The sequence below is a fragment of the Scardinius erythrophthalmus genome, assembly GCF_964197995.2.
Source record: "Scardinius erythrophthalmus genome assembly, chromosome: 17".
Taxonomy (NCBI): Eukaryota; Metazoa; Chordata; class Actinopteri; order Cypriniformes; family Leuciscidae; genus Scardinius; species Scardinius erythrophthalmus.
Window position 1 is genome coordinate 8901227 of NC_138237.1, and position 16085 is coordinate 8917311.

Below are 16085 nucleotides of genomic sequence, written 5' to 3' on the forward strand. Positions count from 1 at the left end.
CACTTAAGGGTTTTTACAAACATACTACATGCATGTGTATACACACACACACACACACACACACACACACACACACACACACACACACACACACACACACAAATATTATAGCGAGCAAACACGGACACTGATATCCCAGATATCCTGATCCAGACAGGGACTTGCATGCATGGAGAGAGAAAGAGAATTTGCCAAGATAATAGTCAATATTGTGTGTAGGACACAATTGGTAGAAAAATACATGAATATGAGATGGATGGATGGATGGATGGATGGATAGATAGAACTAGATAGATAGATAGATAGATAGATAGATAGATAGATAGATAGATAGATAGATAGAAATAGATGGATGGATGGATGGATGGATGGATGGATGGATAGATAGATAGATAGATAGATAGATAGATAGATAGATAGATAGATAGATAGATAGATAGATAGATAGATAGATAGATAGATAGATAGATAGATAGATAGATAGATAGATAGATAGATAGATAGATAGATAGATAGATAGATAGATACTCATTAATGTTAATAATTATGGTTGATGTTACTTCCAGGTCATTCATCACATTGGAAATGGAAGGTGAAGTCGAGTGCATTGCATTGTGGGATACAGCACTCTATGTAGTGTGACAGTTGTGCACATTTTGACAAGTGTAGTACGTTACCAGTGTGTGTTATATGTGTGTAGAGAATGCTGTGCAGTAACAGAAGCAGCGTGTTAGTGTGTTATTCTGAACACAGCTGTAGAATATGTGCAGAAGACACACAGTGACAGAAGGGCTGATGGGGGACGAGAGGCGTCTCGCTGTAGGCGCGTGCGTGAGTGTGTGTTTATTTTAGTGTGTGTATTTTACCCTTTGGCAAGGTGCAGTATAGACACACACACACACACACACACACACACACACACACACACACACACACACACACACACACACACACACACACACACACACACACACACACACACACACAGAGACACACACAGACACACACAGACACACACACACACACACACACACACACACAGACACACATGCAAACATGCATGCACCCTCACCCCCCACACACACACACACACCTTCCTCGAGGCACTGATGACGGGCAGACGCTCTGTATGTATACATGCTGATAATAGAATACAAAGAGAATAACATCTGGCTGTGACGAGAAAGGCTACAAAGAAACACGGCATTTGTGTCACAGTTTCCACACACAGGCATCGAGCCTCACATTCACTTTAAATACATGTACAAAGGCAAAGACAAAAAGCTCTCTGAAGTTCATATTTGAACTTGTTGATTTGGTTGTTACTAATATATTGTTTTTGATTGGTCGCTTTTCTTAATTGAGCTTTCTGATTGGTCTATAAACATTTCAAACATGCTTGTCTATTAAAATGACTGAGTATTAGCATAATGCAGAGGATACACTGAATATGTATTTTTATAGTATGTAAAACAGTAGACATGGTATTTATTTAAAACAGTAGTGTGCTACTGCACATTTAGATTATGCTGCAATGTATATTTTTTAATTCATTCACATGTATTATTTCCTGTTATTTTATTGGAAATAAAATGGTTATTTTACTTTTGGTTACTTATGGTTCATTTGTGCATTTAATGAAAGCAAAAAGTCAGATTGATCACATTGCATTTTGGGATATGGTAGTAGTGCACACAGCATGTTCTGGTTGTATACTCTATATTTAAAAAAGAATAATATCGTATAATATTCCAGAATGTTGTGAACCTCATAGAAGTACTTGTAGAACTAGTATGAGAAGTATGTTAGTATTTCAAACATATGCAGTCATTTGCTTTTCTTCAATTTTGTGCAGGAACCTGTCCAAGAAATACCAGCCTAAGAAGAAAGAGGAAGACGAGAATAAGTATGTTTAAATTTTGATCCGAAAGTTTATATCCAGATAGATCACATGTACCAGATGTCTGAGTCAACATTTTACTAGTCAAGATAGATTCATGGCTTCTTATATTGATGATGTCACTTCCTGTCGCAGGTACACTTGGTGCCGCGCGTTTTACTCGACGCTAAACGAGCTGAACGATTACGCCGGCCAGCATGAGGTCATCGCAGAGAACATGACGTCACAGATCATCGCTGACCTCACGCGATACGCACAGGAAGTCAAAACAGAGAGGAAATCGGTGAGTGAAGGATCGCTCAGTTAAAGTTACAGCTGTGAAATGTGCAGTTTGGTTAAAGTCATGTCTTTTATTCCAGGTTATTAAACACAGACAACTTGTTAGGATTACTTTCTGAAGGATGTGAATAATGCGGCACCTTCAACTACATATAAACACACACAATGTTCATCCATTTCTCATGATATCCCACTTTTTCATCCAGCTTGCCTGCAAGTAGTTTTTTAAGGTTATTAGGTATTTTACTATTTTAGTGAATTATCAATAAACTATTAATTTCAAAAGTAAATTGTAATAAAATTTTCTTTTGGTTAAAGCCCTTAATCTTTTAATCACTCAATATATATATATATAAAACGTAAAAAAAAGCATTTTATGTAAGTTATATACTAAAAGATCAAGTGTATATATATATACACATATATACATATATACATATACATACAGTACAGGTCAAAAGTCTGGAAACATTACATTTTTTTATATTTTTGAAAGAAGTCTCTAATGCTTATCAAGGCTGCGTTTATTTTATCAAAAATACAGAAAAAAAACTGTAATATTGTGAAATATTTTTACAACTTAAAATAATAGTTTTCTATTTGAATATACTTTAAAATTAATTTATTTCTGTGATGCAAAGCTGAATTTTCAGCGTCATTACTCCAGTCTTCAGTGTCACATGTGACATCCAGTCTATCACATGATCCTTTAGAAATCATTCTAATATTCTGATTTATTATGAGTGTTGGAAACAGTTCTGCTGCCTAATATATTTGATGAATAAAAGGTTAAAAAGAACTACATTTATTCAAAATAAAAAAATATTTTCTAATAATATAAATCTTCTTTACTATCACTTTTTATTATTTATTAACACATCCTTGCTGAATAAAAGTATTGATTTATTTCAAAAAAAGAAAGAAAAAAAATTACTGACCAGTAGTGTATATTGTTGTTACAAAAGATTTATATTTTTAAAAAAATAACTAAGTTTAAATTAATTAAGTTTAAAAAACTTTTTTTTTACTTTTTATTCATCAAAGTATCCTAAAAAAGTATCACAGGTTATGCAAAAATATTAAGCAGCAGAACTGTTTTCATCACATTAGAATGATTTCTAAAGGATCATGTGACAGACTGGAGTAATGATGCTGAAAATTCAGCTTTGCATCACAGAAATAAATGATAAAGTATAATAAATTGAAAACCAATTATTTTAAATTGTAATAATATATCACAATATTACATTTTTTTCTGTATTTTTGATCAAATAAATGCAGGCTTGATGAGCAGAAGAAACTTCTTTCAAAAACATTAAATATAGTAATGTTATAGTAACGTCCAAACTTTTGACCTTTACTGTACAGCACACACACACACACACACACACACACACACACACACACACACACACACACACACACACACACACACACACACACACACACACACACACACACACACACACACACACACACACACACACACACACACACACACACACACACAGAGATATACTGTGTATATGACTTAATGATCAAGGAAATTAATAATTTTTATATATAAATTTGATTTATATAGATGTATATAAAGTTTATTTACATTATTATATATATTGTATCTGTATAAATATGTAATTATATATATATATATAAATTATATATATATATAAATTATATATATATATATATATAATGTATTTTTGTAATTTTTTATCAATTTTATGTTTAAAATTATATACATACATACATATACATATTGTTAATACATTAGTATATTATTATTACTTAAGTGTAATTATAATATTGATAATTTCATTTAGGACTTTAAAACAAAATACTGCCCTCTATATATAGTATATAAGTATATAAGTATATAACAGGAGAGTTTTCTCTTCCAAAAGATCATATTTGTCAGAATTATAGCACACATCTCGTCTCCCTCACTTCCATAAATAGAGCTGCTGTTGTGTGTTTAGACTGAAAGTGTCTGGGTTGTGTATATGAATTACTCTCATTTGTGTGTCTGTGTGTGTTTTCATCATTCCACATAAACACACACACACACACACACACACACACACACACACACACACACACACACACACACACACACACACACACACACACACACACGAGAAACATCACCAGAGTGACACTGAGCTCTCATGGTGGTCGACTCTATGATTTATGTCCAGACAGAGCTGAACTAATGACATGAACAGTGTCAGAACACAACGTTCATCTTTCATTTATCAAATAAGATTAAGGCATTTTAGTATCAACCTGAAGAACGCCGATTTCCCAGCATTCAGCACTCACACACACACACTCTGAGCAGGGCTCCGTGGTGTCTGTCTGGCCGTTTTCCCAGAATGCTGCTTCTCTCCTATTTTATAAACCTCTTCTTTCACTCTCTTTAATTGTCTGTCTGTCTATCTGTCTCTTTGGTCTACCTCTGTTCACCGGTTCATTCTGTCCATTTGAGACACACGTGCCATTTTTGGATGTGTTTGTGCATTCAGATATATACGTGTATATATATAAATGTGTATATATATATGTAAAAATTATTTATTTTGTAGTTTATGCACTTTGCAACGGAGAACTAATTAAAAGCAGTCTTGCTCAGATTTAATCCAGACAGCATATGGTCTGGTACTGTAAATCTCTATTAAACCCATTGTTGAAGAAGCTGTACACACACTGGTTCTGGACCGTGTGTGTTTGAGACAAGCTCCATCTGTAGGCGCTGCTCAGTAGTTCAGGTTATTATTCTGGGATGTGATAAATCCAGAGCCTGACAGGTGCTGCTTCAGTTCCTCAGACTGATCCAGAGACAGTCATTAGCTGAACAACAGAAGAACGGAAACAAAAGCACTTCATTTTTTGACAAAGGCCAGACTGGTTGTGCATTGCCAGACTTTGACTAACAGCATTAAGTCGTATTCAGGCCAGGAATGCCTTCTTAGACATGAAGAGACAACGGACTGACACGCAGAGTGACCAACCTCAGTTTTGTGTCGTTTATGGGCAGGTTTATCTGAAATTGAAACCCGGAAGTTGCAGTGAATTTAGCCAGTGCTCTCAGTTCTTTTTCTGAAATTAATTTTTAAGTTTAATTTTTTTATTTTGTGTTTGTAGTTAACTTTTTAACTTTTATATTTTTACTTTAATTTAACTTAATTAAAAAATATATTGTATTTTATTTTTATGTTTTAATTTAATTTTGTTACATTTTTTTAACTTATTTTATATATTTTCTTATTTTTATTCTGTTTTTAATTTAATTTTTTAATTTTTATGTTTTTTTATTTTATTTTATATTTTATGCATAATAGAAGAGTTATAATGTCAGTGCATTTGCTATTGTGCTATTGTTCAAGATAGATCTGTTGCTTTGTTTTTTTTTTGTTCTGTTTTTGATCCATGGAAACAAGTCTGCATTTATCTTCAGTGTGTGTGTGTGTGTGTGTGTGTGTGTGTGTGTGTGTGTGTGTGTGTGTGTGTGTATGAAGCATAAATGATTCAAATCCTCTCTGAAGTAGCACAGTATTGTTCAGGCTAGTCTCTTTCATCTGTTCATCAGGGCATATTTTTCTCGGTGTTATTTATGTTCTTTTTCTTCTAACAGTGAAGCTTGATCTTGTAAATCAGCTTGAGGTCAACTTCCTCTTTGAGAACAGGTTGACTTCCTCTGGTTGGATGAAATAGTAAATCCAGATCGGCTTTGAGTGTAGATTTCCGCTTCTAAGTTTATTTTAATGGGCCGCAGCATTTTGCGTATGCTAATTGTAATGTCAGTACAGGTCAAGCACACTAAGACATTTTTTAAATACCATAATATAATGATAAATATACCTTATTGTGTATGTGTGTTTGTGAAGGCGTACTCTGAAGCCTTGATCGCTATTCTAGACACAACTGGACTCCTTCACTATTGACTGACTGTGTGGTTTTGTACCCATAATGCTTTCTATAGGGTTTTATTCGCACGCTGCATGCCTGCATTTCTTATTCAGCCAAGATTCTCAGTGATGAATACTGATCACATTCACACTCTTTCATTCATTCACTTGTTTTCTCACTGTCATTCTGAACGTCTCAGTCAGCACAGAGAAACAGCAGCTCATGATACACAGATCCAAACATCTTCCTAAAGTCTTTTGGTCCTCAGTTTCTGAAGGGCGGCTTTACTGTGGACTTCAGAAATACACCTAAAAATGTGTTGTTAGTTTAACTCAAAAAAGTAAGTTACCTTATATTTGTTGCCTTATAATGTTGAGAAGTTGTGATAACAAATCATGAAAAAAAATAATAATAAAAAAATATATATATATATATATATATATACATACATACACAATTTTTTTCTTTTTACAGTGTATGAGTGTTTTAATTTACATTAATTTTTGCAGCAGTATTCTAAATACAATGTGTATTTATATGTGTATATATATGTAAAATACTTATTTTATATTTATTTACTTAATGACATTTACATTTTTTATTAATAAATATGAATAAGTAATACTTATCTAAAAGATATAGATATTTTCATTTCATAAACATTTTTTAGGAATATTCTAAATAAAATTATAAAATTAATTAAATAAAAAATATACAGTGCTGCTCAAAATTTTACAAAGGAACTTTTACTAGGACAGTACTAAATAAAAAATAACATGCATTCTGTATTATTCTGTATTATCACTCTTATTTTGTTAAAATATTCACATTTTCACAGATTCTGCAAGGGGTGTGTAAACTTTTGAGCAGGACTATATATATCCGTCAAGAATACTCTCACTATTCTCAAATAAACGGATCCGTTTTTTGAAAGTGTCACTGAACCACAATATGTTTCAGGAAGTCAGACACCGCATGATTTGTAGTTGACACATTTAACAAACTGGAAAGTATTTTACATTTGTCATAGGAACCATATACACTGTGCTATTCAAATACAGTAAAATATTCAACAAAAAGTGTTGTGTTGTGCGATTACACTGATATTAATGCTCTGCTGATTTTTTCTGCAGTCTGACTCTGTGTGGTAAACAGGACTTTGAGTCTAATCTGACCGTCTAACATTCATGTGTTTTACACTCAACATTAGACTAGACTAAAAGTTAATGCCCTTTTTGAGGGTTTTATTGTTTTAATATCAACAATATTGTTGATTGCAATATTGAGATGTTCAGTTTTATTTCGATTTTAGAAAAGAAACGTGTTTGCTCTCCTCACAAATCTAGAAGCGCTGTATTCTGCTGCCAGGCCAGTAGTTGGCGATGTCACTTCGTAAAGAAACACTACGTGCCTATTGACTAAAAACGTAATAAACATGAGCAATGAAGTCACTGTTTTCACAAATTCATAATGGTAAACTTGCACTTCGAAACCCGTTTTCAAAAGTTTACGTTTTCAGGCTCCCAAAATGCCGTTGTTGTGTAAATGAACGGCCAAAGCACATAAAAAGTTTTCTATTTCAAAGTGGTGTCGTGTAAACGGCCTTTTAGATGTCGAGGACTAGTGCATATTTGAGCCTACATTCAGTACGAGTAAAATAGTACTGTTAAAATCAGATACTCTCAGATAGACTTTTACTCATTAGTGACTTGTAATGGAGTCATTTTCACCATACTTTTACTGAAGTAAGGTTTCCAGATCTCTGGATGCAAAACATGTTTGTGATTTGATATGTCACATGACTATTTAAATTGGTCTTCTTTAAGCTGTCATGTGTTGTTATTAAGCTGATGACTGTTGGCGTCTTCAGCTGATCTCAGACCTGCATGAGAAGCAGGTCTTTATCTGTGTGGCACACTGAGCTCTTTGTGCGAGAGATATTTGAGTGTTGGCCAAGCGAACACTTTCCCTGGAGTGCTGAAGCCAAGAGGAGCCGCTGAGAGAAACACACACAGACGGCCTCGAGTGTGACGACGCGCACAGGATACACACAGAACACGCCAATATGGCTTCCTGGCTACTCGCACACATGCAAACACACACACACGCTTCCATACACACAACACTCCTGTTTGTATTCTGCAGTTATTCTTGTTTTCAATATTTATTAGTAATAAGATGAAATGGAGTGCAAATAGAGATGTGTGTGTGATCAAGTTTCCTGCAAAAAACAATTCTGAGATTTTTTTTTTTTACCTGAGAAAAAAGACTAATAATCTTTCAACAGTGTCTCAAACATTTATCATCAAATTCTGAGACTGATGTTATTGAACAGTGTTATTTTAGTATTGTTTGTTATATTTTGAATGAGATTTTATTATTATATTTTCAGTTATCATTTGTTGGTTTTAGGTTTTTTCATATGTTCTTGTCATTTTTATTAGCTGTTTTTTTTATATTATTTCTAATATATATTTTTTTAACGATAAGAACACTTTTTTATAGCTCTTTACTCTTTCTTTATGTAAATTACTGACTCAAATAATATTTATTTCTCTTCAGGAATTTTAGGGAAAATATCTGAAACAAAACTGATACAGAACTGAATCATAATTGAGAACTTCTCAATCTATTGAACAATGAAAGTGCTATTTGTGTGCATTATCGTTTTCTTTTGGGAATGTGTATTTGCTTTTATGTGCATTATGCTCTTAATAAATCATGATGAACAAGTGATTCATTTTCTACATCTTTCTCTCTCACAGCATTTCCATGATGGACGGAAGGCGCAGCAACAGGTCGAAGCCAGTTGGAAACAGCTGGAGTCGGTGAGTTCAACCAAAATCAATAATGAATCAATATTCCAGACTTAATACCATGTTACTTTGATATAAAAGTCTGGGATTACTAGTGAAAAGACCTTTGTTTTGCATTATTCAATACAAAATAATGTATTAAAGTATTTAAAAAGTTAATATTAAGTTAAGTTAAAAAGTGTATATATATATATAACGACAACACAATCTATCTCAATTAAAAAAAGAAGATATATATATATATCTTCTTTTTTTAATTAAAATATTATAATATTGATATTGTATTTATTTAAGTCGCATACCATGTTATTATAATACTAATGTTGTATTTATTCTTGTAATTTTATAAACTAGCATTATTCAATACTATATTTAAATGCAAATTAAATTATTAAAATATTGAAATAGAATAAAATAATTAATTTATAAATTAAAATATATTATTAATATTTTTTGTATTTATTAAATTTAATTTAGCATTTTTCAATACAACATTTTAATACAAATTAAATTATAATATTAAAATGACATGACATTTTAAAATTAAAATATTATAATATTATTATTTTTATTTAATTAAACCTAAGCTGTACACCATGCTACTGAATGATTTCCATCTTCACATATCATGCTGTACTTCAAAATATATCAGTGAATACTGTGGTATTACCAAAAAAGATAACCATGGTAATTTTTTGTTAGCGAAGTGATCTGAACTTGGGTGTCAGACTAGATTATGTGTGTGTGTGTGTGTGTCTGTGTGTGTGTGTGTGTGTGTGTGTGTGTCTCACACACACTGAACCCAGACAGGATATATCACAACTCTCCTCTGTACGCCCACTGTCTGCAGAGTGTGTGGTGTTTGAGATAGATTGTGTTGTCGTTAGCCGTCTTCTGGCTGTGTTTGTTGATTCAGTGTGTGTGTGTGTGTGTGTGTGTGTGAGAGAGAGAGAAGAGAGCACTGCCTGTGTGTGTCAGTGTGTAAGAATGATCTCATTGTGTGTGTTTGCGTGATCGGGTGATTCAATGGTCAGTGTGGACACAAATGTTGATTGTCCCTTCAAATAAATGAGTGCAAGAGAGAGATGAAGGATAAACAATGTGATTTTGGATGATGGTTTATTGTACGGCAGAACTTCACACACGTTTGGTGGGTAACATGTGTGAGTGTGCTAATTAAGATGTGAATGTTCTGCATCAGAACATCTGTAAGGATATTCATCTAGATCTATGAATGTTTTAACACGTGTGTGTGTGTGTGTGTGCGCAGTGTAAGAGAAAGTTTGAGCGGGATTGTAAAGAAGCAGATCGAGCCCAGCAGTACTTTGAGAAGATGGACGCAGACATCAACGTGACGAAAGCAGATGTGGAGAAGGTAAGACCGGCTGTGTGTGTGTGTGTGTGTGTGTGTGTGTGTGTGTGTGTGTGTGTGTGTGTTTGTAGACCTCATCAAATATAATTATGTAGAAACCACCAAAAAAATTATCATACCCAAATTCCTAGTGAAGATCTACACTACCCAAAATCCTGAAAAGAAATCCACCAATCAGTGAAGTCATTATTTCCATGAACACTGGAATCGTGACATTACAGCATCTATCTATCTATCTATCTATCTATCTATCTATCTATCTATCTATCTATCTATCTATCTATCTATCTATCTATCTATCTATCTATCTATCTATCTATCTATCTATCTATCTATCTATCTATCTATCTATCTATCTATCTATCTATCTATCTATCTATCTATCTATCTATCTATCTATCTATCTATCTATCTATCTATCTATCTATCTGTCTATCTATCTGTCTATCTATCTGTCTATCTATCCTCAGATAGATGGACAGATCTGTAATTCATCTGATCATGATGTCATTGATGTCATCACCTCTCTTTGTGTTATTTGATTTATACAAAATTAATAAGTGATACATCTCCAGTGATTCACATGTGTCTGTTTTTCCCTTCACTTCATCTTAACACATCCCTCGCTGTCTCACACTGCTGCCGTGGCGTTGAGTGGAAACTCGACCGTGTGTGTGTGTGTGTGTGTGTGTGTGTGTGTGTGTGTGTGTGTGTGTGGGGGGGGGGGTGGCGGGGGGGGGGGGTGACTGTGGAGTCTCACAGGACAGGCAACATCGCCTATGCTTTCGATGAGCCTTGCTCATTTTTAATCTTTCTTTGTTCCAGAGCGTGTGCTCGGCAGATGTCTGCATGATAGCTTGTGCAGAACAAAGAGAAATTTCCAAAGTATTCAGATGTGGAAAAGAGCGCCTGCTTCCAGGAGTCCAGTATCTAGAGTGTTATTGTCATTTACCGGTCAGATACTGAGAAAGTCGAGATCTTTTAGGTAGCATGTGTGAGTGTCTCCGAAAAGTCAAATGCATGTCAAAGCCAAACTTGCAGATCTGTTAAAGAAACCTATTATGCTTTTTTTCACATTTGCATCTTTTTTAGTGTGTAATGTTGCGGTTTGAGCATGAAAAAGTCCAGCGGGAGTTATTCTCTATATCAGTGTCAATGTTTCTTAACTCCCTGAAACTGTAGACTTAGACTACATTGTAGTCTTGAGTTTCTTCAGGGAACGAACACGTCACAATATTCCTCATTTAAATAATTCCCACACAAGGAATACGCAGAGTAAAGGGGCGGGGCCTGGTTGAGTTCGTTAGTAGTGTGTTAAAAGACGTCAAGGTTATAATAAGGGGAGTGACATTCCTGAAACACACTTAAAGTGGTAGACCAATCACAACACACTGATCCAGCCGACCAATCAGAGCACATTGTGCTTGTCAGAAGGAGGGGCTTCATAGAGACAGGAACTAAACAGAGCGTTACTGACAGACTAGGAAGAGAGGAGCTGCAACAATTACTTTAAGCATTATAGCGTGAAAACCCATTCCAGTCGTTCCCAAAAACAAAATGAAGAGTCTGTAAAAGGTCATAATAGGTCCTCTTTAATGTAGACACAGATGTACAGATGTAATGTAGACATACGCTGTATTGGGCCAATCAGAGAGTGGCTGCATTCAGCAATAGTATATTACCATACTACTCGTGCCTTTTCTGCAGTTTACTGTGTACTGCATTTGAACGGTGCACGAATGGATTAGCTGGATAAGCTTCCGTATATATAACCAGAGAACTGCATCCCATAATGCAATGCGCCTTAACTTTATCTTCCATTTACCCTGAGACTCATATTATATCAAATTTTGATCTCTTTTATGACTCATTTACAGATTTAAAAAAAAAAACTTCATACTGCCAAAAGTTAAGACTTCACTCACTGAATTAAATATGCAACACAATGAGGTCGTATGACATAAACATGGCATATATACTGCAGTTTGAAAGTTACTATTTGATAGATAGATACAGTTACAATAGAAGTGTAGTGCTTGTATTTCATTCTGAATGCAGCCAGTGTGTTTGTGTGTTCAAGGGTCGTGGGGTTTTGATGCGTCTTGTTTGACTTTGATGTGTTGTCGAGCGGTTTGTTTTGGATATGTCGCTGTCATGATACGGTGTAGATTTAAGCCCTAACTCATTAGTAGTCTAAGCTAACTAATGTGTATATTTGTGTTTTTTTTATATCATGCCATAAAGCGATGTTGCCTGAAGGTAGGTGCACCGTGGCAGGTCTGTGTGTGTTGCGTGTGTGTGTCTGTGTGTCAGGACACCGTTGCTTCCTGTCCAGCCATGGCCACGCCCACACGACACACCTGCTGAACGGCCACCCAATCACAGGCTTGTTTAAAGTTTGTCTGCGCTGCTACCCCACCAGTTATATCGCTCCAGGCATGAATATTTAAACATGTAAATCTCAAAGCTTCCTGTTCTTCTGGCCCACATATAAATGTCAGCTCATCATATTACAGTTTATTAGGATGTTTGTGTGTTTAGGAATCATCAGTATCTGGTCGTCTTGCAATGTGTCCACATGAGTTTTACAAAATATTTAAAATGTTTTTATTTTATTTAATATAATACCATATAATATACAATATAAAAACAATGCCGTATATTCACCATTCGTTTTACATTTTATTTTAAAAAATATTTTAACATTTGTAATATATATAATTAATATATACATATTATTTATTTCATATGTATTTGTATATGTATTATATATTTTTATATTTTAGATTATTATATTTGTATTAATATTTAATAAATAAATATTTATATATTTAATTTGTCATATCACTCAGTGCTTGTGCATTGCAATATTTTCTTAAGTATAAGAATATTTTAATGTGAGAATATTGCATCTAAATAATATTTATTTATTTTATAAAAATCTTAATATAAAAAGAAAATATAATAAATATAATATAAATTATAATATATTATATTATGTTTTATATATTTATACATTTTATATTATAAATATGATGTAAATATTTTAATGCAATATTCTTACATTTGAATATTCTTATATTTAAGAAAACATAATTGTAATGCACAAGCACTGAGTGATATGTCACAGTTTCATTTTCATTTTAATAGTCTAATTACATCACTAAATCTGTAAAAACGTCTGACTTATTTTGATAAATTTCCAGCAAATGTAATTTTCTAAACTTCCCATCCGCTCATGCTCTCGTCTGCCGTTGATGAGCTGGTGGAGTCGTCGGAGTGTTGCCATGGCAACTCTGAACCTCAGGTTAACCAGTGTGATTTCCTTGAATCGGATCAGGATGTGGTTGACGTGACACTGCTTTCTCTGTGTCGTTCTCTCGCTTCAATGATGTGCATTCAAATGCATTTGTATGCATTTTTTTTTCAGCAGACAAACTGATGATTTTTTTTTTTTTTAAACCACAAGAGCTCTTGAGCAGTGGGTGTTTATACAGTCTAGTTTTTATTTTAGCTTTTCACTCGTACGTCAAAGCTGCTTTTTGACACATAACTGTGAGTTAGTTATAAATATGTTTATGTAAATGAGGCTAAAGGTGATGATACTCTGATGTGTGGGTCATAGGAGTGAGGAACCATTTTTATGTGTATTTTGAGGTTGCATATGTGCATATATATGTATGTGTGTTAGTTTAGGGGAAGTCATTGAGACTCAGAACAAAATTGCGTGTGGTCTTTTTGTTGATTTCTGCATCATCACACTGGTTAGCCCCGCCCACCGTGTAATCTCATTGGTCAAAAATCTCATATCTCGCATATCTCTATATTAAACATCAGATATGTTCTAATAATTAGAATCTAACTGGTTATAACTTGAGATAACCCTATGAATGGATTAGTTTTAATGAGAATGTTTTGTCACAAAGACGTAGGAAAACGCAAAGATTTGTTTGTTTTTTGTGTGTAAATTGCGTCCCAAATGACGCACTATACACTATGGACTTATACACTATGAACTCATCCGTGTAGTTTATGAACTTTATAAGGTTATTTTGTCATTGAACATCGGAGTCTGAAGCCCCTCCCCCTCTGCTACATGATTAAAGCTGCGATAGTTAATGCATGAAGTATTCCACACTTTCGTTTTTCCCGGTTATTTATACAGGGATTTAAAGTGTACCTATTCTATTTGGATTTTTTTAGGGTGAACACACTACTCGCACTATACAAAACGGCATATAATTGTGCATAAGTATGCAAATTGGGACAGTACTCATGTGTTTAAGTTTATGTGGCTTTTAGGGGTGTAAGTACTTTATATTTTAATAATATTGCAATGCATAATCAATTATATTTCACTCTCTCTCTCTCTCAGGCACGGCAGCAGGCACAGATGAGACACCAGATGGCTTCTGACAGCAAGAATGAATATTCCTCATACCTGCAGAAGTTCAACCAGGAACAGAACGAACATTATTACACCATCATCCCTAATATTTTCCAGGTGCACACATGCACGCACATAGAAACATCCACTGAGAATGAATTCTGGCTACTGATATTGTTGTTTATTTGCATGCACTGGCTGCATTGTTTTTGAATGAACTGAATTATGCAAATGAGTTAACAGAGTAAACACGCAATTCCTGATCTTGCAGCTCTCTACTCAGAAATACACACGTTAACTCTTTACCTCTGTGTGTGTGTGTTGTGAGCAGAAGATCCAGGCGATGGAGGAGAAGAGGATAGAGCGAATGGGCGAGTCGCTGAAAACGTTTGCCGAGGTCGACCGACAGATTCTGCCCATCATCGGGAAATGCCTGGATGGAATGACACAAGTGGCCGAGTCCATTGAACCCAAGAATGTTAGTAACACACTCATACAGCCTCTTTCTTGACCGGGTCTAGCGCCTCCTTCTGTCTGAAATAACTCTTGCAAGTGCTGCTGCCCGGGGGACAGTTTAATAGAAGAGGAAATGCAGAAAACAAGGCTGTGAAATGTCTTAAAGTCATACACTACCGTTTGGGGTCTGTGATATTTTTTTTGAAAGAAGTCTCTTATGCTCACCAAGACTGCATTTATTTGATAGAAATACAGTAAAAACAGCAGCATTGAAAAATATTATTACAACTTAAAATGATTGTTTTCTATTTTAATATTTTTTAAATGTAATTTATTCCTATGATGCAAAACTGAATTTTCAGCATCATTACTCAGTGTCAGCATATTCAGTGTCACATGATCCTTCAGAAAGCATTCTAATATGATGATTTGCTGCTCAAGAAACATTTATTATTATTATCAATGTTGAAAACCTCATTATTTTTGTGGAAAACAATTTTTTTTCCTTTTGTATAGAAAGTTCAAAAGAGCAGCATTAATTTGAAATAGAAATATTTTATAACATTATAAATGTTATTTATTTAATCAATCTAAATAAAATTATTAATTGAGAATTAATTTAAAAACGTCTTGCAGACCCCAAACTTTTGAATGGTAATGTAGCTCACATTTAATTTTTGCAACTTATGTCGTTTCATACAAAATTATCTACTTTAAAATCGTGGAAATACATATTTCATTAGCATAACATTGAAATAAAAACATAAATAATAGTGACATCCTGACATCCAACTGCTACTCTAAGTCTCCTCTGCTCTGATATAGTCCAGAATCTCTCAAATGTTTTGAATGTATATTCTGTGTTTTTAATTGATTACTGAAATTGCAGTTGCAGAAATTATGTATTTATATATAGATATAATAGTCTGCAGAGGAAACTGCAAATGGCCATCGTCTCTGACAATA

At 34.0% G+C, this 16085-nt stretch overlaps 1 protein-coding gene across 16 annotated transcripts in view; it reads left to right on the forward strand.

Annotated features, from left to right (window-relative positions):
* fnbp1b (formin binding protein 1b) overlaps window positions 1-16085 on the forward strand; it is an 81255-nt gene that overhangs the window by 38500 nt on the left and 26670 nt on the right. For 15 of the 16 annotated variants that reach the window (XM_081391794.1, XM_081391786.1, XM_081391788.1 and 12 more), the window contains exons 3-8: window positions 1856-1906; window positions 2036-2183; window positions 8854-8916; window positions 10175-10279; window positions 14652-14780; window positions 14995-15141. In XM_081391794.1, the coding sequence (XP_081247920.1) occupies window positions 1856-1906; window positions 2036-2183; window positions 8854-8916; window positions 10175-10279; window positions 14652-14780; window positions 14995-15141 (643 nt within the window). Of the gene's footprint in view, window positions 1-1855; window positions 1907-2035; window positions 2184-8853; window positions 8917-10174; window positions 10280-11117; window positions 11271-14651; window positions 14781-14994; window positions 15142-16085 lie in introns of those variants that run through there. The other variant, XM_081391789.1, reaches the window with a different exon arrangement.